The sequence below is a fragment of the Leptodactylus fuscus genome, chromosome 5 (assembly GCF_031893055.1).
Source record: "Leptodactylus fuscus isolate aLepFus1 chromosome 5, aLepFus1.hap2, whole genome shotgun sequence".
Taxonomy (NCBI): domain Eukaryota; kingdom Metazoa; phylum Chordata; class Amphibia; order Anura; family Leptodactylidae; genus Leptodactylus; species Leptodactylus fuscus.
Genome location: NC_134269.1, coordinates 129,372,064 through 129,395,355, shown reverse-complemented (window position 1 = coordinate 129,395,355; position 23,292 = coordinate 129,372,064). Strand labels below are relative to the sequence as shown.

At 39.9% G+C, this 23,292-nt stretch overlaps 1 protein-coding gene across 1 annotated transcript in view; it reads left to right on the top strand.

Moving 5' to 3' along the window:
• The window catches only part of KCND2 (potassium voltage-gated channel subfamily D member 2), a 325,034-nt gene that overhangs the window by 245,351 nt on the left and 56,391 nt on the right, over positions 1–23,292 (top strand). Inside the window, exons 3-4 of the mRNA XM_075274256.1 lie at positions 5,718–5,813; positions 18,064–18,159. Coding sequence (XP_075130357.1) covers positions 5,718–5,813; positions 18,064–18,159 — 192 coding nt within the window. The remainder of the gene's footprint in view (positions 1–5,717; positions 5,814–18,063; positions 18,160–23,292) is intronic.

The following is a 23,292-nucleotide window of genomic DNA, read 5'->3' as shown; positions in this document are numbered from 1 at the left end:
TATGTTCGATGAAATTATCTCATTCAGTACCATAGAGATTTAATATATTTCTATAAACTGTGCTAGACATAACACCTTACAGCAATGTTTTTTTTCATGGATATATACGTTTTTATTACTGGAAGACAACTTTTTTTGTATCTAAAGGCTACATGGGCCAGGATTTGATACATTACATAACTAACTTACAACACATTTGTTGCTGTCAGGATTCTGATTCAGCTGCTACTCATTCAGGTTACTTGTTAGCTTTTGTATTATCGGAAGTTCCCTGAGCTTGTCCAATTAGAAGCTGAGGAGGCATATAAAAAAAATGGAGGCATATAAAAAATCCTTTCCTCCTGAATCAGGTGCCTGCAAAGTTAGTACTCTAGTCAGGCTCTGAACCCTGATCATGTATTTTGTATTGCTTAAAGGGATCCTATCATTCACACACTATTTTTGTAGGTACCACATCAGAATAGCCTTAAGAAAGGCTATTCGTCTCCTACCTTTCGTTGTCTTCTTGGTGCCACCATTCGCCTACAATCCTGGTTCTTTTCGGTATACAAATGAGTTCTCTCACAGCACTGGGGGCGGGCCCCAGCACTCAAACAGCACTGTGAGAGAACTATCTCCAGCACCGCCTCCATCTTCATCAGGAGTGTCCTCTTCAGCCTCTTCTTCCGGCGGTGGTTTGTAACTATTAGACCTTGGGCCTTGGGCAGAGCAGAATGCGCATGCCCACAGGCCACGAGAAAATGGCCACTTGTGCAGTATTGTAAGTGGCCATTTTCTCATGGCCTGTGGGCATGCGCAGTCTGCTCTGCCCAAGGCCCAAGGTCTAATAGTTACAAACCACCACTGGAAGAAGAAGCTGAAGAGGACGCTCCTGATGAAGATGGAGGTGGCGCTGGAGAGAGTTCTCTCACAGCATTGCGGACTCCCCCAGTGCTCTTTGAGCACTGGGACCCTCCCCTGGTGCTGCGAGAGAGCTCATTTGCATACCGACAAGAACCGTGATTGTAGGTGAAGAGCGGAATGGAGAAGACAACGAAAGGTAAGATACGAATAGCCTTTCTAAGGCTATTCCGATGTGGTACCTAGAAAAAATAGTGTCAATGATAGGATCCCTTTAATTCTGACTGCTTAATTCTTTTTGTCTGCTGATTCTGCCTTTGAAATTACTTCTTGGAACTGAACCTTAGCTTTCTACTGAATATCTGTTTTGTCTCCTGATTCTGCCTTTAGTGAAACCTCTTGGTGCTGACCATTTGCATGGCCATTTATTCTCCAGCTTCAGATCTGCCCTTTAAGTTAATTGTGGGTTCTGGTTTTGCTTTCAGTTAGTGGAGCACTTATTTCTCATACGGTTTCTGGTGGTTATAACTTAGACCCCCAAATTTAGAAAGTCCATCTGGCATTGCGGCTGGTGCTGGTCAAGGCGTTTGGGAATCTGGGCCTATCTCTCAGCACTGTATAAGATTGAAGCAGCTGTTCTGCTGCTCTCTGCTATCAGCCAGGCCTTGCTATTCCCGGAATTTGCTCCAGGACTTCTAACATAACAATTGTTTACCAAAATTACCATATTACAGATAACTTATTTAAATCGTACCTCTTGTTTTGATCAAATCTGAAAAAAAACTTGTGAAAAAAAAGTTATCAAATTCCTAGTAACTTTTTGGCTCATACCTCTCTCCCACATAAAGAGCCCCTATTTTATCATACTTTCCCTAGCTGTCCTCTAAAGCCTGGTATTAGAAAGGTGCTTGAACTTCCTGTCCCTGACTACCCATCCTGCATTGCACAAGTATTGTCTCTAATATTAACCCTTTCCTGTCCCCTATTCAAAGTAAGCTACAGTTGACTCTATCTGCAGTCACAACTATCCTTTGCTTCCTAGGGCATTATATTGGCATTACTATGACTACTGATAGCATACTGATGCTCTAGATAGTAGTAAATTAAGTGGGGTTGAGCTGTAATTCCATATGCAGCCAGATTATAATAGTGGCACTCTTTTTAAGGATAAAACACACATTCCTTCCGTCAAGCAACATCTTTAAACCTCCAGTTTGATGAGCCAACTTGCGTGCATAACAGTCCTAGGCATATACTCATTTGCATTCACTCCATGCACAAAATGCACTCCAAATACACATTATACTGATCATCCTTTATAGCTGTTTAGTGTATATGCTAAATGGCATGTCTAATACAGTATGCAGTGCTGATAGCATCAAATATAGAACAATCAATGTTTTTTTATTAAATTACTTTTACAAAGTTCTTAGCCACCATCATACAGATCCATTAAAGTAAATCCATCACTTATACAGTCAGGCCGCAACGCTATCGACTGTAGGTCTATGTTGATATCTGATTTTAGGTTTCGTCAATGAACATTTCAGCACAATGCTAAGGTAGAGACACAGTGTATTACATGGATAAATTGAACAATTACTTTCTCACTTTTAACTAGGAACTTCACTGCTGAGCTAATACATCAGCCATATGAGCAACTAGGGAGTAATTTATGAACAGATCAATTTGCCTTTCTGAAAAACCAGATGTCAAAGTGCTAGCAGTTCATTCTCAGTTTTAACTGAGCGGCCTAAAGAAATAGGAAAGAAATTGAACTCCGTGGAAAAAAAAGTCACCTGACATTTCCAAAGAATACACTTCTAATTAATTTTGCTATATCAATTTATTCCTCTTTTGGTATGAGGCCCGAGAAATGAAAAATCGCATATCTTCCATTGCATTCTTTAATTAATGTAGATTTCTGCATTACCTGTAATATATAATTATTGTTGAGCGCTTGGCTCGGCATGACACATGAAATATATTTATTTTAATTAATGTGGGCAGAAGGTCTACTTGTTCCATGAGTGATGAGTCCCCAGGGGAAAGGTTAAAGGATAGAAGATACAGGAAAGTGATTACAATAGAATCTAATAAAGCTTCTGCAAAATACATTTATGTCAAGTTTTTAAATGCGCTGCTTTTTATATTTTTGAAAGTCAGAACTTATATGGCCAATGGTAGAGTGGCAAATGGAAACATATGGAGCATTGGGATGAACATTAAAATTAGGCCTACCCCTTTCTATAGCTGAAAATACTATTATGTCCTAATCATAATGTCTTATGTGAGAAACTACATGTTATGTCCAGTGGATGACACTATATGTGATTTATAGCCCCGTAGATACTGCAATGAATAATGCCATCTAAGGAGTTTTATAGATGGAGGGGGCTCCATCCTGTAATCCGTCAGCACTCTTTAGATTGCAATGAGCCAATAGGTTACTATGGCAGTTGTAGGCTTAAAAAGGCCACAGTAACCCATCAGCACATCACAGTTGTTATAGACCATGCAAGGCAATATTGCGTTGGGAATCTATGGGTGAATTCACATGCAACAGATTTTTTGTAGAAACTTCTGACTGTTCAATATATTTGAATAGGACTTTCACAAATGCATGTGCTTGCCATCTAAATAGCTCTATTGAGATGAGTATCTAGGATACAAAACAAACAAGAGAGGGATGCACCCTAGTACAGAAATCACAGGAACACATACTGTATAAATATGGATGGACACCAACTTGCTAGGTTTGGTCTCGCCTCGTGGGAGTTGTGCAAAGGCAGGTAATGAGCCTCAGTTACCTGTCCTGAGTAGTCTCAATCTAGTTAATGTGTGAAGATGGACGCTGCTAGTGGTCTACAGTTAATTAACCAAAGGAAATTATAATTTTATATATATATATTGTATATCGAAACAAAGAAAAAAAAGGACCTTAAAACAAGCGCTGCCAAAATACAATTTATTTTTTAAAAAAATAAAAACAATTAACAATTATCTTTTTTATGTTAATTGTTTGCTGCCAAAATACAATTATTTTTTTAAAAAACAATTAACATAAAAAGATAGTTGTTAACTGCTTTTTCTTTAAATTAAATTGTATTTTGGCAGCGCTTGTTTTAAGGTCCTTTTTTTCTTCATTTTGATATATCTATTGAGATGATTGTTCAGTCTTGGAGTGGCTCAACAAAGTACTCTAAAGCATTACAGTGAAGGAAATAGGTATTTGATCCCTTGCTGATTTTGTAAGTTTGCCCACTGACATAGACATAAACAGTCTATAATTGTAAGGGTAGGTTAATTTTAACAGTGAGAGATAGAATATCAAAAATTAAATCCAGAAAATCACAATATATATTTTATAAATGTATCTACATTTTACATATAGAAATAAGTATTTGATCCCTATGGCATACAATACTTAATACTAGGTGGCAAAACCCTTGTTGGCAAGCCCAGCAGTCAGGGTTTGTTTGTAGTTTATGATGAGGTTCGCGCACATGTCAGGAGGAATTTTGGTCCACTCTTCTTTGCAGATCATCTCTAAATCATTAAGATTTTGAGGCTGTCACTTGGCAACTCTGATCTTCAGCTCCCTCCCTAGGTTTTCTATGGGATTAAGGTCTGGAAAATGGCTAGGCCACTCCATGACCTTAATGTGCTTCTTTTTGAGCCACTCCTTTGTTGCCTTGGCTGTATGTTTTGGGTCATTGTCCTGCTGGAAGACCCAGCCACGATCCATTTTTAATGTCTTGGTAGAGGGAAGGAGGTTGTCACTCAGGATTTTATGGTACATGGCTCCATCCATTCTCCCATTGATTAGGTGAAGTAATCCTGTAACCCTTGGCAGAGAAAAAAACCCAGAACATAATGTTTCCACCTCTATTCTTGACAGTGGGGACAGTTTCCTTTGGGTCATAAGCAGCATTTCTCTTTTTCCAAACACGGCGACTTGAGATAATGCCAAAGAGCTCAATTTTTGTCTCATCTGACCACAACACCTTGTCCCAATCACTCTCAGAATCATCCAGGTTGGTCAGATGTTACAAAAATAACACTGAAATGGCAGGAATAACAATACTATAGCTCATCTCACAAAATACAAACCATCTGGAACAAGCCTCTGGAAAAATCAATCTGTTAATTAAGTCTCTGCAATGTATTGATGAAACAATCCACTGCCTGGATTTACATACAGAGATAACATGAGAACTGATCAGGCACTGTTTTAGTCCTTATCAGGGCTCAGGAACTAAGTACACTTTGCAGAGTTGACAGAAGTCTTCAATAGCTGTAAATCACAATGAAGATAATAGAATTGTAATATGTAAGTGGCAGAAAACCAAAAATTTGTCGTGGAGGGTAACATGTAAATGGGGCTTTGTAAATAAACTAATGCTACATTAACATGGCATAAATTATCAAAGTTGATTTTATTTCTTTTTATTGTCGAGGCATTGGAGCAATGAAAACTGTTTGCAAATGTGTTCTTGTGTAATTTTCTGTTCTGTAATAGGTATAGAAATAAAAAATGACAGAAAACCAGATGTATCATATGATAAACACCCATCTGACTTCTGATGGAGTCAGTAGAGTCCCGTCATGGTGTTCGTGATTTTGTTGAGTCAGCTTGTTGGCAGTTTCCAGGTGGTATCAGATTTTTTTTTCACATTGAGCAGAGAAAAAATTAACTGGAAAATAAGTGACTCACTGAATTACAGAATGAAGATATGTTGTTTAAAGTCCTAGATTTTTCATATTCTGGTCACACATCAAGTGTTAGGAGCTTTATTTGATAAAATTTACACATTTAAACAGTAATAATTTATGGTTTAGTAAATTGACTTAAATACTGCGATTTTATTTTGCAGAAAGCAAGACTGGCCAGAATTCGAGTGGCAAAAAGTGGAAGTGCTAATGCATACTTACAAAGCAAGCGCAATGGTATACTGAACGAGACGCTACAGGTGAACATTACTTTCTTGTATATAACATTTGTAGATAGATGGATGTATACAGTACGTATATCACTGCATAAAACTGCTAAACACAATCGTCAGTTCTCTGCCTGAAGCACATTACTACTTAAATACTGAAGACAATAGAATGAGTGGATGTAGAGGGAACTACAAGAGTGGAAAACATCCATAATTGTTTACTGGAGGCATTTTGCTTTTGCAGATGTGATGTATACAGTATATGCCTTGAGTAAGCTGTGCTCCTTATTATAGGGATCATTAAAGCTGGCAGTTTTAAGAGATAAACAAGTGCAAATGTAGCTGTAAATGGAACATATTGTTGACCCTTGCTTGCACATTAGAATAATTGTTCTGGCTAAATACCGCCAGCTTCTTTACATGGCTGTGACAAATGATTTATTTTAGGATTTAAAAAATTATATCATTGCTATTGCTTGTCTAAGAACACATTTATACAGAATGGGGCAGATTGATTTATTTATTCATTTGTTGTAGGTGTAGATGTTTCTAGGTTTAAAATTCTGCGCATATTAAATTCCTAATATATTTATATTATAGCTTTGCTTTTTCTGATACAGGTCTCTCAATCATATGCATAAACATAAACCGTACAGAGTAATATCCTGGCTGCCTGGGCCCACCAATAAATAAGCTTATTGCAGAATGTCTTATTATTGAGTTCAATGTATAATATTAGGCAGTCAGTTCTAAAGCTCCCTCTAGAGGTAGCTGCTGGTAGGAAACTTGTAATCTATGACTTTATCACTCTGTTGATCCTTAGTACTGAACTATTTTCTTTGGTAGAAGCTCCTCCATGTTCTCATTGTGCATGACTTCATGAACACCATGCACTGCTTCCACAAAGTTCAGCTGGAATATCTGGTTCCACTCTCAACAGAATGAGGATGACTGAGGCTATTATTCAGAGCAGCACTGTGCAAGTAGTAGTAGTATCAATAAAAGTGTTCTAATGAAATTTACAAGAACAAAACACTACAAAGCCTATGAAAGCAAAGCAATGCTTCATGGCACCCTCTGTTCAACTCAAGACTTTTTGTGCTATCTTTTGTCTTAATATAATTCAGACAATTTTATTGGATTGCACTCTGTGATACTTCTTCAAGGTATCCAGCTTGTGTAAGGATCCAGGTTGGTGTTGTCCATTGTTTAGAGATAAAAAGGAGGAGTGTCTGTTGGTTTGGTCATGTGAACCAGAAAGTCATATTATTTCTATTGAACATACAAGTAAACCCTCTTTTATATTCACCTCTGATCTGCTTCTGGCTATTTACCTTTTAAATGTACAATAGGTCTGTCCAGAGAAATTGTGGCTCGGGAAAACAGAGCTCTAGACACAATAAAGGTGTCTTGATACTGTATATTGTCCAGCAAATGAATTAGATAAAACTCAAAATGGTGTTTAAGGGTGGATATTCACTTTAAAACTGGGGAGAGTCCTAAAAAGACTTCACTTAAAGATTGTTAAATAGGTTTTCTTATTTCCCTTTTTCAGCAGTTTGCCTGCTGTCTCTTTTTTTCGCTTCCTGTCTTCTTAAACAAGCTCATGGGCACTACGTGCTTCATGCTGACAATGGACTTAACATTAACTCAATATTATCTTTGTGTTACATACCGAAATCAAGCACTGTCCAAGCCTTTATCAGCAAACTGCAATTAGCTGACCTGATTGTCCAGACAGCAGAGCAGTACATAACAACTCCAGGGAGCAGTGAATCAGTGACTCATTTCATACAACCCAAGATCAGATAACAGGCCAGGAGGCTTGACAATGATGTATAAATAATGGGAGGAACAATTTAACATGGCAGACAAACAAAGCAACATTGATAAAGCAATGTATTTAGTAAAACTCTTGAATTTACATAAGCTATTGACAGGATCCTAGAGATGGGAATACCCCTTTAAAAAGGACCTTTCACCACCACGTTTTATATACCGCTAGAAAGCCGAAAGTGCGCTGAATTCAGCGCACTGTCGACTTTCACAATCTATGCCCCAAGTGAAGAGCTATCGGTGCTGGTACCCTAGCTCTTCACTGTCAGAAGGGCGTTCCTGACAGCCAGTCAGGAACGTCCTTCCTCGCAGCCGCGCCTATAGCGCTGTACTGTGAGAGCGATGAGGAACGCCTCCCTCCCCTCCTGATAGTACTCGTCCATAGACGAGTACTGGGGAGGCTTTCCTTACCGCTCACGCTGTACAGCGCTATAGGCGCTGCTGTGAGGAAGGGCGTTCCTGAGTGACTGTCAGGAACGTCCTTCTGACATTCAAGAGCTAGGGTACCGGCACCGATAGCTCTTCACTTGGGGCATAGATCGTGAAAGCCGACAGTGCGCTGAATTCAGCGCACTGTTGGCTTTCTAGTGGTATATAGAACTACCTGTGCCCATAACCATGAAAGGTCCTCTTTAAAGACCTCAAAATGTCATGAATCAGCATATTCTGTAAACAGCCATAAAGTATACCATGTCCTTAACGCAGCTAATAATAGTGAACCTAATTTTCTGGAAAGATCTTTGTGAAGGCTTTTACTAGATATGTAATTACTGGTTATAATTGGCTGTTATCACCACCAGGCACAAATGTTCTGTACCTTTTTTATGTTTTGAAAATGATGATTATTATTTAATGCTATCATGCAGAAAATTGGATCATTTCTTATGCGTCTTTGTGTTGGTATTTGTATGAAACATAACAAGTTAATATTTAGATTAGGGTATAGAAAATAACATTTTACAAACGGGAGAGAGTAAAGCAAAAATGGAAATTGTCTCAGTATGTCTCTGCAAATATCGGCCTCTGCATTCAATACAAAAGATACCCAAAAGCTATATGTAGTTTTTAAATACCGTGAAACTTTTTATTTTTAAGACTTTTTTCGAAAGCATTTGGATACGAGTTCAGTTCTCACCAATTGCAGTCCAAGATCTGATACACAGTTCACTAGAGTAATTGACAGACAACAGAAAGCTACACTTCTATTTTGTTCTCCCTTTAAAGGGATATCCCCATGAACATAACCATTTTTAAAATTGTAGATAATTAAAAGTTAAACATTTTTGCAAATATAAGTAATTAAACACTTTGCAGGGTTTTAAAGATTTTCCCTAAATATCTTGCGGTCACAGTATGTTGTCCTGATCGGTTGCCATAGATACGACCATGAATGCCGGAACTTTCTAAGCTCAGAAAATCAGCTATGATTTCCTTATTGTAGCCAGGATATCTTCTCATACATGTAGTGTCCCTGCCTGATAACCCCACTACAATAAGAAAATCATGGCTGGGTTCCTGACAAGTCCCAGACCATAGAAAGTTTCTGCATTAGTGGTTGTATCCATTGGCAACCGATCAAGACAACAGACTGTCACGGCTAAGATAGTCAGAGAAAATCTTTCAAACTTTGCAGAATTTTTAACTACTTATATTTGCAAAAATGTTTAACTTTTAATTATCTACAAATATAGATCTGATTATGTACATGGGAATACCCCTTAAACCTTACTGTCTGAATCACGCTACATATCTTACATTCTGATATAAGATAGCAGAGCTGGGTTTCTTCATTGGCATGAGGAATTTAACATTATACAGCACTGTGCAAATGTTTTAGGCAGATGTAGAAAAAATGCTGCAGAGTAAGAATGTTTTGATAAGTAGAAGTGTTAACAGTTTACTTTTGTCAGCTAATGAACTGAATGAATAAAACAGAAATCTAAAATAATATTTGGTGTGACGATCCTTTGCCTTTTAAATAAGAAGTAATCATAGAGTCCTGATCTTATCTTCATTGAATCTGTCTCAGATTACGTGAAGAAGCAGAATGGTTTGGGAAGGGTGTAACCGGCGTAGCAGCCAGGGCCGCAACCTTAGGGGGCCCAGTGGACCCACGCTGCTGCTTCTTTTTTTTTTTACATAGGTTACCTGCTGGATTATTCCCAGCAGGTAAGGGGCCCTATTTACTTACCAATCCCTGTTCCTGGTCATGGTCATCTCTGACTCCCCTTCTGAATTCCAGGAGGCTCCATGCATCCCATAGTGACATCATATGAGATGCATGGGACACCCTGGAGGGCAGTATGGGAAGTGGAGGCAGACATGAACAAGAGCAGGGAATCAGTATATAAGGCCGCGGGCCCACAGCAAAACTAAGGCGGTTCTGTTTGGGCCAAATACGTCCGGACTGAAATTGCAATTATTATGTTCTGGGGTCTTTTGAGACTCCATAGTATAATAATCAGGGGCCCAGGGGAGGTGAGCAAATAAAAACCAGGGTTACTTACCTCTACCGGGCTCTGGTGCGACTCCCTACCGTCTTCGGGCCTCTTTAATGACGTCACAGACATCATTTGGGTCTGGTGGAGTCATGCTGCATAATGACATCGGCATAACTTACATCTGTAATGACATTGAAGATGGCCTAAAACAGCAGGGAATAGAGGTGAGTAACAATGTTTTTTATGTTTGCTCTTCTACGCTGGGCATTTGATCATTTTTCTCTGATGTCTGAAAAGTATAATAATAGTTTGTGGGTGATGTATCCCAAAAATTTCTGGTTTACTGTGTGCAGCGGCCACTATGGGATGTTATACTGTGTGTAGGGGCCGATATGGGACATTGTACTGTATGAAGGGGATGCTATGGAATATTAGATTGTGTGCAAGGGCCACCATGGAATATTATACTGTGTACAGGGGCCACTATGGGACATTATACTGTATGAAAGGGCCGTTATGGGACATTATACTGTCGAGTTCCATCGTAAAGTTTGTTGAAGTGTACCTATATGAATTAATGCTGTTTTGAAGGCAAAAGGTGATCACTAAATATTGATTTGATTCAGATTTCTCTTTTGTTCATTTACTTAATTTTGTAAATTGAAAAAAAAAACTATTAAAACTATTAAAATTTTTGAAAACATTCTACTTTTTTTAAAAAAATGTCTGAATTTTTTCCAAGGCACTGTATATAATTTAATGTCCTATACAGAAATGAATAAACTGGTTTGGATCGAACCAGATTTAATCCCAATTTTCCAAAAGTTCTGGGTTCATCCCTCATAAAACAGAAGTGAAATTATTTTACTCTGGGGTCTGTTCAGATCTCAGTGTATAATAGGTTAAAGCCCAAGAGAGGTGTAAAACAATAACACGGTTATAGTCACTTTCCTTCACCTCTTCTGAACATCCTCAAGGCATCTGTCGTTCCCTCTATGTCCTCTTCTGGATGAGATGTTATGTTATATACTGTATATCTGGATTAATCCCCAACATACACTATACCTTCAATGTGTATCTCTAGTGTATTGCAGTTTACAGCCATAAAATGCCATGTATCAGCCATTGGCCCCAGTGCAAACAAAAAACCTGTATACCTCACAGTTTGTTTTTCAGTGTTTTGCTTTTGTCTTTGTGAAAAAAAACAGAATGGAAATACAGTAGAGAGCAAGCAAAATGGACGCCAAAAGTGAAACCTTTTGGCTCCATTCCCCTCTCACAGGATCATTGTGGGATGTGTGCGAATGCTCCTCTGTCACCTTGCTGTGCTTTCCAGTGTCTTCTCTCTGCCCACCACAGGCTGCCTGATGGTGGGTGATGTGTTTAAGTCCTTGCCTTTAGGGTACACTGACCTTTTAAAAACCTCTATACCTAGATGTCTGTTCCCAATCTCCTGCACCTGCGGTAGTTTCTTAAACACAATGATGTGCTTAAAGGGGTATTCCCATGTCCCTTGCTCACCAGTCTTCGCTGCTGCAAAGACTTCTCTCTTCCTGGTTTTTGACGTCAATTAGTAGGCAGGGTTTCATATGCAAAGCCACACTGTCCAACTACCTCCAGTTTACCTCCGCCCCAAAATTAGCATGTGGCTCCGCCCACCACATAGCATGATCCTATGGGACGACTGAAGGGCCTGTGATGTCATCAAAAGTCCTATAACACTTGGATTTAGCTTGTTCAATATAGAGTCAGCTAAATCCTAGTGGGCTAAGGGACCAGGTCCTTCTGCCCACTAGCTTTTAGCCTGCTCTATATAAGAAAGTAGCACTCATTTCCCCCCTCCTTTATCTGAGAGCAGGAAGCTAGGTCACAGGACACAGACACAGTAACAGCTACAGAGACAGGCTCACTCCCGTGCACTTAGCCACCGCCTCCCGCCCCCCTGAGAGCAGGCAGCTATGTCACTTGGGAAATGAGCAGATAATACCAAGGGCCATAGAAACACAGTGTCAACAATGAAGTGAATAAATTAAGATAGTGGACAAACAAAGCAGTTTTGCTGAAGCAGTGTATTTAGGAAAAGTCTTAAATCCACATTAACAAGCAGTATAGATAGGATCCTTGTTAGCGGACAGCCCCTTTAAGACTCCATTCAGATCATGTTTTTTTTACATCTGTTTAGCAGAGCTGTTTAATAGATACAAAATCACACATAAACGGATAGCCAACCATTTACATAGACATCAGTGTATTAAAAATAAAAATCAGTTTCTGTTCATTTTTTTATCAAGGACATAAAATGTAGTATAACATTCATTTGATATGTAAATGGATGTCCATCCATTTGTGACCAATTTTGAAATCCTTTTTTTGTATATTTAAAATGGATCTACTAATCAGATGTTAAAGAGGTATTCCCATAACTCTTGTTCTGCAGCCTGCAGGGTTCTGTGTTCTCTTCACTTCCTGGATTTCTCGGAACATTGGTGGTCAGGGTTTCACTTGCTCTGCTATCTGCTATGTTTGCAGTCAGTAATGAGGGATTGGTTGTAAATGCATTACCACAGTATAAAGCTGATGTGGATACTGATGTAGCAGAGCTGGATTTGAGTCAGCTTGCATTACATACAGAGGTAATGGACTCCTTATCTCAGCTCTTATCAGCCAAATTCAATTAAACCGGCTGATAAGTGGAAAAGCTGAAGATAGACAGCACAGTAATCCCAGAGCTCTGACCTCCCCCCTCCCTTATTTGAGGAGCTCCGTTGCTTGTCAGCCCCTCCCCCCCCCTGAGAGCAGGCAGCTACATCACTTGGGAAATGAGCAGATAAGCCCAGTGGCCATAGAAACGCAGTGTCAACAACGAAGCGAATAAATTAAGATAGCGGCCAAACAAAGCAGTTTTGATAAAGCAATGTATTTAGGAAAAGTCTTAAATCCACATAAACTAGCAGTATAGATAGGATGCTTTTCATGGGACAACCCCTTTAAAAATGTGATGTGAATGGAGCCATATTTGTATTCTGACTAACTACCTGTGTGTAACCCCGGCTTGTTCCTGACCTCTGAATCTGTGCTGCCTGATCTGATCTTATGCCCGGACTGTCAGTGCTCACCTTGGTTTTTTCCCTTTAAATACCCTCTTGACTAATCCCTCGGTGCTACGCACTGGTGTCTCTTGACTCACCCAGATCAGCCATCGCTTATATTGGACCTACTACTATAGGTAGTGAGTGACCTAGCGTTCCCTACAGCAAAGACCAGATTCCTGTAGAGGGATAAAAGCTAAAACCAGAACACCAAATATACAATGCCCTTAAGGAGAAGACCAAAGCGGTCTAGCGCAGTGGGTCCAAGCCTGCTTCATATAGAAAATACATTTTTTAAGGTATTCAAATGGATGCCAAAATTGGATGTTGTTAAGCATCTAAATCATGATGTGAATGTTCCAGAATTCTCCTAAATTCAGTAACATAAGACAAAGCATTTGATAAACTGTGTGTATATCACGTAAAACATAAATCAGAAATACACACTCATAGAATAATGTTGTTGAAATTTCTGTCATGTCCATTGACAGGCCCTCTTGTTTTGTCTTTCCTGTGAAGAGTCTTTTCCAGTAATTTGGCTTTAATGTAAGTAAATGAGCTCTTTACCAGTAAGAATTTAGGGAACAATCTCATGTATTTTACTTCTGACTGAGCGGCTGTTTCTAGTTATCAGCGGATGTAAAGTTCAGACAATAAACAGCTGTTTCATGGCGGTTTTCTGGAACAGAACATTGGCTAGTGTTGATTTCCTGTCACAATTCAATCCATCGTATAACTGTTAAATATTCATGTCTGATTATGACTACAGGTAGATTAAATGAATAGGAGACCTGGCATGTACAATGAATGCATAAGCTGGTATTCCTCTAAACCGCTCTTACATTAACATATTGTATACTGTCCAAACAATTAAGCATATGTGGAAGTAATCCAGGATATGACTAGGAAATGAATCACAGCTAATTTTACCTAAAACCTCATCATGTGCCTCAGCATATAGCATTAGATTACTGACTCTCCATACACTATACCAGATAGTTAAGTTTACCCATAGTTATAATAGCAAGAATACATTGTCAAAATACCAAAGTTGTCTACCAATATCCAAAGATATCTGATGTAAAAGATTGAAAGAAAAGTTTACTGTTTTTTTTTTGTGAAATTGACATATTGATAGCTGGTAATACTGATACAGTACAGTGCCATATAATAGGGTGTCTAAAGGTCTTCTGTAAATCATAGTTGTTCTGTGCTAAGTGTGTATATGTACCTTATTATGTATTAGTCTATATTCACACTATGGCTCTCTATCATTGTTCTGATCTGAAAGTCTTCCCTTATGATAGATACAAAAGTAAGATTTTCGGTTTGCATCTGTCTCCAGTATTTTCAATGTAAAAAAAAAAAAAAAAATAGTCGCTTCTTTTAGGTATCTGTTTTTATGGACTGAAACAATAATGCAGTAGTCTGTTGTATTTTTTCTGTCTAAATAACATAAACCTAAAGGATTGAGTTAAGTAAATCAAACTGAAAAGAAAAAAAATGTGGAAAAAATTGTGAATGTACCCTAGGCATCTGTTAGGTTACAACTACTGTTGAGGTATCCATTGTTCTGATAGTCAGAGGATCAGAACAACAGAAATAAAAGTTGTCAGGCTGACTGATACAGACAGAAAACATTCTGATTGTATCTGTCCTCTCCTGTACCTGTCCTGTACCTGTCTTGTCTTGTACCTGTCCTGTCCTGTACCTGTCCTGTACCTGTCTTGTCCTGTACCTGTCATGTCCTGTACCTATCTTGTCCTGTACCTGTCCTGTACCTGTCGCGTCCTGTACCTGTCTTGTCCTGTACCTGTCATGTCCTGTACCTGTCCTGTACCTGTCGCGTCCTGTACCTGTCTTGTCCTGTACCTGTCATGTCCTGTACCTGTCCTGTACCTGTCCTGTACCTGTCCTGTACCTGTCATGTCCTGTACCTGTTTTAAGATGTACCTGTCAGGTCCTGTACCTGTCGTGTCCTGTACCTGTCATGTCCTGTACCTGTCCTGTACCTATCTTGTCCTGTACCTGTCGTGTCCTGTACCTGTCATGTCCTGTACCTGTCCTGTACCTATCTTGTCCTGTACCTGTCCTGTACCTGTCCTGTACCTGTCCTGTCCTGTACCTGTCCTGTACCTGTTCCTGTCCTGTCCTGTACCTGTCTTGTCCTGTACCTGTCCTGTACCTGTCCTGTCCTGTACCTGTCCTGTACCTGTCTTGTCCTGTACCTGTCGTGTCTTGTACCTGTCCAGGCCTTATTGACTGCAATGTGAAAATAAACACAGAAGACTCTCTGTCTTCCTTTTTTATTGTTTTCTTTTGTTTTCTTTTTTTTATCTTTTTGATGGGATGCTCTGTTTCTTTTTCCATCTTAAAAAAAAAGAAAAAAAAAAGAAAAACTATCAGAAGGAAAGAGAAGCTGATGCATACAAACAATTTGGCGTCTTGCATGCCCATTATTTTGAAAGACCAGAACAATGAGCACAACAATAGCAGTGTGAACATAAATTTAACAGATACAGCCCTGATTTTTTAGGCCACCTACAGAAACCAAATAACTTCTTAGTGTAATAATCCAATTATACAGACTAGGTCTTTTGACCAGCCAGATATTCAAATGTCCTCATACAGTTTGTCACCTAAAATAACATGTGACAAATTTGGTGAAAATGGACACTAACAAACAACAGATAAAATCCCATTGAAATAAATGTGGTTTTTAATGGATTTATGATGGATCTGTTAGTGTTTGTTGTGAACATTTTGTAATGGATGCTAGCAGCGGACACTGCTGTTGGCAGTGTGAATACCCCTTTAATAAAAGCCCCAACTGGACAGTGACCACAGTCTTTTCATAAATTAGTTCGAGGTCCTGGTTTCCAGGTAGAAGCTGGCATAGATTTCCATTCTAACCTATGCCAAGAAACTGGCATGAGTTTTAGTACATCAGATTCAGCCTACACAGCAACACCAACAGAGTTCAAAGAATGTGACAGCTGAGGTGTGGATTTGGGCTTGACATGCATGTTTGGTGCAAGAATGGGTTTTCGGATGTAGAGGGTATGATGAATTCCCCCCAGTATTGTAAAAATCCTTCAGCCTAAAAATTTTTTAATCTCTTTTTGATCTGGTTCATCTTAAACTAGAGCTCATCTAATGGGGGTGGGTTTTGCTAAAGGGACATATTTAGCCATCTCTTTGTCCTGCTGTAGACAGGGCACAGGAGGGAAGTTCCTGCTCCAATCAGTTATCTTCCAGCCTGCATAGGATTGTGAGAAGGAGTAGGGGGATATGTAATATGATTGGATGTATATTTTTTTGCACCCTGTCTATGTTTGTTTTCCCCTAGTTGCTTTCATCTGGCTGAGATATATAGTAAAAACCTGCAAACATAACACAATCCTCTCCAATATTTCTAGCTATTTGAAGACCTACAGGGGGATTAGCAGAAAAAATGGCGACTATTATTTGAAAATATTTGACTAAATATTGAGCTTTGTCTATTAAGTGATCACTAAATAGTGCAACTTAAATGAAGCTCAATAAAGGAACCATTGATCTGTATGGTGCTTGGAGTCTTCAATGACTCAGGAAAATCTTTATAGAAAAACAGTCAGGAAGCAATATTCATGTAGATCGTAACAGGGGATGTATGAATTTAGAAAAAAAAAGGTCTGCTTTATACAGAAATAGTGTTATTCTTGTTCATGAGCCTGGATACTGGCAGATTACGAAAACCGCGATCCGAGCTGCACAATTCATCCATAGGATTCCCCTTTCCTTCAGTTTCTTGAATGTGGTTTAATTCCCTGGATAATGTCTAGAAAAGGTGGAACCATAAATGGGGAAATCTTGGAGATACGGTTTCTAAGGGATTTCTAGAATGTCAATGCAAGGCAAAATGATATAGTTTTGTTCAATAAACTGGGAATATAGGCCAGCCATTACTGGTCAGGCAGATCCTGGACTCATTTTCATTGACTAAGTAAGAATATAGCCAAACAAACCAGAAGCCACATAACCGGATTTCGACAGAGTGGATAAACATACCACGCATAGTAAGGCAAATCTTGTCACAACACATCAGATTTAATAGGCCGGATGGCTGTGCACACTGTGCCTACCCGGCATCCCTGCCAACCACATGCTCAATATGGCGGTCATTTGGAGTTGATTATTTGTGCTATGCCTATTATAGAGTGCAGCCCCCATTGTTAAACTACCAAGCTGATCCCGAACTTTTACTTTTACATAACAGCAGCTAAAAAATGAATCCAGCTCACTCAGATGTTCTGAATGACCAGTAGACCTTATAGCTTTATACATACCGTTACATACAAAATACCGTTCTTAGGTAAAGTCGTTCAGCGCTGCCTGTGCTGCTGATAGCAACCAACCAGAAAATAATAGCTGAAATGTGATTGGTAGCTATAAGAAAAACTGACAATTCATGAGGCCTGTATTGTCCCATAACACAGATATTACATTGGATTTCTAAAGATTAAAAAAACTGAAGAACGATAAAAGAAATATCAATGAAAGATCTTATTCAGTAACACTGGTATATTAAAATATTTATGGAAACTAAATGTATAAGAAGCAGGACCAGAATGACTCGCAAGATTTGTTACATGCAATTTGCTCAATGGAGTCGCATCCCAAATCAAAGCTATGCATAGATGTATATTCTAGTAGTCTGTCTACAAAGGCAGCATAAAAATAAGGGATTGTTTTAATATATGTCTAGATGAATACATGGAAAAAGAAGAGGTTTTTTATGTGGAAGCAGTAATAACGGATTTTTCCTTCTTTCAAAAATATGAAAAATAATTCTTAACGTTAATACTGTATTTAGACTACATATAGATGTAAGAAAAGCTGTAAGTCATAATATTGTACTTTTTTGATTTCCAGGGCTCCAGAGAAGAGGAACAAGCACTTGTTACCAAAACTGGATCTACATTTGCAACACAGCATTACCACTTGCTTCACTGTCTGGAAAAGACCACGGTAGGAAAATTGGAGCAATTTCCTTTAGATGGAAGCAAAATAACAGAAGTTCTATTAGTTTCATAGCAGATGAGCCAGAATCGGTCCTGCCATGTCGAGTTCATTGCTGAGTTTGCTTCCTTTAATATGCATAACATTATTTTTTCTCCAAAGAAGAAACCATTATTGACCTTACTGTGCGCTTTATCATTCACATTTTGAGATGTTAGTTTTTATTATTCATGCCTTTCTTTTTAAAGTTAATATAGAAACTATGAATACAGATATAATCCGTAACACTTGATTTATCAGTGTCAGGAATTTGCAGTATTACTTTCACAAAATGATTTTTAATATGTGAGCACTATTACAGATACATACAGAATTGACTAGAGAAAAATCCTTACAGTACCTGTGTGGTGCTACCCCAAGGGTCTAACCAAAAAAAGGAAACCACAAATATAAATAACCACACAATGCCAATATTCGTATGGAAGGTGGAGGTTGGCAGTCTTGATGGCAGCCTACCACAATGTTGTTCTTACAGAATTGTGTAATAATACCTGTGTCTAACACCTTCAAGAGGAGATACCACTACTAAAAGTACAGCACAATATACCTCATTCCACACCACAGGCAGGCGCACATGTATTATACAGTTCAGTGCCGTGCAGTAACTCTGTAAATGCATGGTTTATTTCCTTTACTGATCATAAATTATAGCATGCATTAGAGTCAGTTCCTGCCAAAAGATGCATCTCCCAATCTCCACGCTATTCTATTGGCATTCCCTGCTTATGCAGAGCTGTGACTATTTGCATTCTGGGAAGTGCAATGTTCAGAAAAGGATCTGCAAATAATATAATTCCATAAAGAGTGAGCACCTTCACAGGTGTATGGACACTTACAAAGCCATTTTCACTCCACTGGGGGATTATGGGAAAAATATGCAAATCAGTTTTCCAAGATGTAAATAGGAAAACAGTGCTTCTGCTTGCTGCCCTCTAGGGGCAGGCCCCTTAAACATCATGCACAACTTCTTCAACAAGCCTTAATGCTATGATGCGAGGTTTAGCCAAACTAGTAAATCTATTCCAAAAGGAACAGAATCTCAGCTGTGGACAGCGCTCGATCCTTGGTCTATAGTCTCTCACTCTGCCAAAACAGTATCCCAACGCTGTGCTGAAGAGATCCAACAGATAGAAACAGCACTGTCCACAGCTGGGATTCTGTTCCTTTTGGAATAGATTTACCGGTTTGGCTAAACCTTGCATCATAGTATTAAGTCTTGTTGAAGAAGTTGTGCATGTTGTTTAAGGGGGCTGCCCCTAGAGGACAGCAAGCAGAGGCAATGTTTTCCTATTACATCTTGGAAAACAGATTTGCATATTTTCCCATGTTCACACAAGGCATTCTAATTTGCTTTTTGGATGAGCAGGTCAAGAAGTAACTCTTAGGATATATCCACATTAGTGCTCCGTTGTAGGAGCAGAACAACAGAAATAATGGAAGTGCTGGATGTTTAAAATGACAAACACCATCAGAATCCAAACGTTCCCATTGACCGTGATGAGGTCAATTGGACTTCCATTCTGGTCTTCGTAATTTTGCATGACTTTTTCTTTTGCAATTTTTTATCAGATTCTGCACTGAAGGCTCCTTATGGATCCTGTGACATACATGTGAACTTAGCCTCTTCATTACATGTTTGGAAATACTCTAATTCATTGCAAGAAAAACAATCCATTCTGAGATTGTATGACAAGTGCACAGCTAAGATGTTCAGATTGTGCCTGTCAGCAAGTTACCAACTAATTCCAATGGCAACCTTCAGAATTATTATCACAGTTCATGTTGTAAATCAGGATCAGGGCAGCAATAAAGACATTTTTTGCAAGATTTCAGACTTCATTTTTATGAATATTGCATTAATGTACATACTCTAAAATGATAGTGTAATAAAAATCTAGAGCAGAAGATCCAAGTCCTTGACATCCCATCTTAAAATGAGAATGAACGAGAAAAATTTGCAATGCTGTGTAGTCAAATAGACTCCAACTTGTGGCTCTTCACCTGTTATCCACCTACAAGTCACCTCATATGGCTGCTAATGGGGTATTCACATGTATAGGATAATATTTATACAAGTAAGCTAACTAAAGTATTTCACACAATACATTGCTTTACCTAACTTTCTCCATATGTCATATACAACTGAATATATCTACCCAGTGTTTACAGCTTGTTGCCTAGATTTCAGACCCTGATATCCAGCTCTAGTGGTTGGGCTGGTGATGTTAGTCCCTGTTCCTGGCCACCTATATTCCCTGATCTTTCTCTCTCAGCTGGTAAGCCCTAACAAGGACTAGAACAGTTCCATGGTCAATGCCTCTTATCTCTGGTTGTAAATCCAGAGATAACTGTGCAGTCTAGAACAAGCACGCTGTTTCGGAGAACACTGCTGGACTAAGTTGAAGCCAAGAAGTGGAGAAACCTAGAAACCACTGCTGTAGACCATAAGTATAAGACCTTTTGTATCCTAAATCCTGTATCACGTCTACTAGACATACCTTTTCATGGCCAGAACTTTTAATCTTCTCTGCAATTCACTGCATAGTCATATTTCGAAGTAGCTATTTTACCCTACAAGGAAGGAGAGTTGATATGTCTATTTCTAATAGCGATTGAGGTGAGTATTGTAAAAAAATTTCAAATCAACCAAGTCGATATATAAGAGAATGATATTCAAGGTTCTCTGTATGAAATCATTATGCCTGCAAAGTAAGATAGTCTCCAAGGTTAATGAACAGTATCATAAGGACAGTCCCTGTCCATATGTCATACAATAGCAGTGTGTCTCCTGTTCCAGATCCCTCTTTATGAGCCACAATTTAGAGCTAATAAAAGGCCGCTTCTTATCATCTAGCAGACTAGACGTATCTGAATGGCCTCCATGTCATACAACATCTCTCCTGCTGTCAGCACTGCAGGGAAAATGTCTGGCTCTTTTGGTAGAGATTAGAGATGAGCGAACACTAAAATGTTCGAGGTTCGAAATTCGATTCGAACAGCCGCTCAATGTTCGTGTGTTCGAACGGGTTTCGAACCCCATTATAGTCTATGGGGAACAGATACTCGTTAAGGGGGAAACCCAAATCCGTGTCTGGAGGGTCACCAAGTCCACTATGACACCCCAGGAAATGATGCCAACACCTCTGGAATGACACTGGGACAGCAGGGGAAGCATGTCTGGGGGCATCTAACACACCAAAGACCCTCTATTACCCCAACATCACAGCCTAACAACTACACACTTTACACACTCAATACCACCTCTCTGACAGTAGGAAAACACCTTGAAACATGTGTATTTGGCACTTGCAGTGAGGAGAGCTTGTCACCAGCAGTGAATTTGGCCCTTGTAGTAAGTTGAGGTTGGCACCAACATTTGTTTTGAAAATCAGGGTGGATTGAGCCTCTAACCAGCAGAGTTTGGGCAAATTCATGGTGGAGGGAGCCTCTAAACACCCCAGTTTGGGCAAATTCATGGTGGAGGGAGCCTCTAAAAACCCCAGTTTGGACCAATTCATGGTGGAGGGAGCCTCTAACCAGCCCAGTTTGGGCAAATTCATGGTGGAGGGAGCCTCTAAAAAACCCAGTTTGGACCAATTCATGGTGGAGGGAGCCTCTAACCAGCCCAGTTTGGGCAAATTCATGGTGGAGGGAGCCTCTAACCAGCCCAGTTTGGACCAATTAATGGTGGAGGGAGCCTCTAACCAGCCCAGTTTGGACCAATTAATGGTGGAGGGAGCCTCTAACCAGCCCAGTTTGGACCAATTCATGGTGGAGGGAGCCTCTAAACAGCCCAGTTTGGGCAAATTCATGGTGGAGGGAGCCTCTAAAAAACCCAGTTTGGACCAATTCATGGTGGAGGGAGCCTCTAACCAGCCCAGTTTGGACCAATTAATGGTGGAGGGAGCCTCTAACCAGCCCAGTTTGGACCAATTCATGGTGGAGGGAGCCTCTAAACAGCCAAGTTTTGGGAAATTCATGGTGGAGGGAGCCTCTAACCAGCCCAGTTTGGACCAATTCATGGTGGAGGGAGCCTCTAAACAGCCAAGTTTTGGGAAATTCATGGTGGAGGGAGCCTCTAACCAGCCCAGTTTGGACCAATTCATGGTGGAGGGAGCCTCTAAAAAACCCAGTTTGGACCAATTCATGGTGGAGGGAGCCTCTAACCAGCCCAGTTTGGACCAATTAATGGTGGAGGGAGCCTCTAACCAGCCCAGTTTGGACCAATTCATGGTGGAGGGAGCCTCTAACCAGCCCAGTTTGGACCAATTCATGGTGGAGGGAGCCTCTAAACAGCCCAGTTTGGGCAAATTCATGGTGGAGGGAGCCTCTAAAAAACCCAGTTTGGACCAATTCATGGTGGAGGGAGCCTCTAACCAGCCCAGTTTGGGCAAATTCATGGTGGAGGGAGCCTCTAACCAGCCCAGTTTGGACCAATTAATGGTGGAGGGAGCCTCTAACCAGCCCAGTTTGGACCAATTAATGGTGGAGGGAGCCTCTAACCAGCCCAGTTTGGACCAATTCATGGTGGAGGGAGCCTCTAAACAGCCCAGTTTGGGCAAATTCATGGTGGAGGGAGCCTCTAACCAGCCCAGTTTGGACCAATTCATGGTGGAGGGAGCCTCTAAAAAACCCAGTTTGGACCAATTCATGGTGGAGGGAGCCTCTAAAAAACCCAGTTTGGACCAATTCATGGTGGAGGGAGCCTCTAAACAGCCCAGTTTGGGCAAATTCATGGTGGAGGAAGCCTCTAACCAGCCCAGTTTGGACCAATTAATGGTGGAGGGAGCCTCTAAACAGCCCAGTTTGGGCAAATTCATGGTGGAGGGAGCCTCTAACCAGCCCAGTTTGGACCAATTCATGGTGGAGGGAGCCTCTAACCAGCCCAGTTTGGGCAAATTCATGGTGGAGGGAGCCTCTAAAAAACCCAGCTTGGACCAATTCATGGTGGAGGGAGCCTCTAACCAGCCCAGTTTGGGCAAATTCATGGTGGAGGGAGCCTCTAAAAAACCCAGTTTGGACCAATTCATGGTGGAGGGAGCCTCTAAACAGCCCAGTTTGGGCAAATTCATGGTGGAGGGA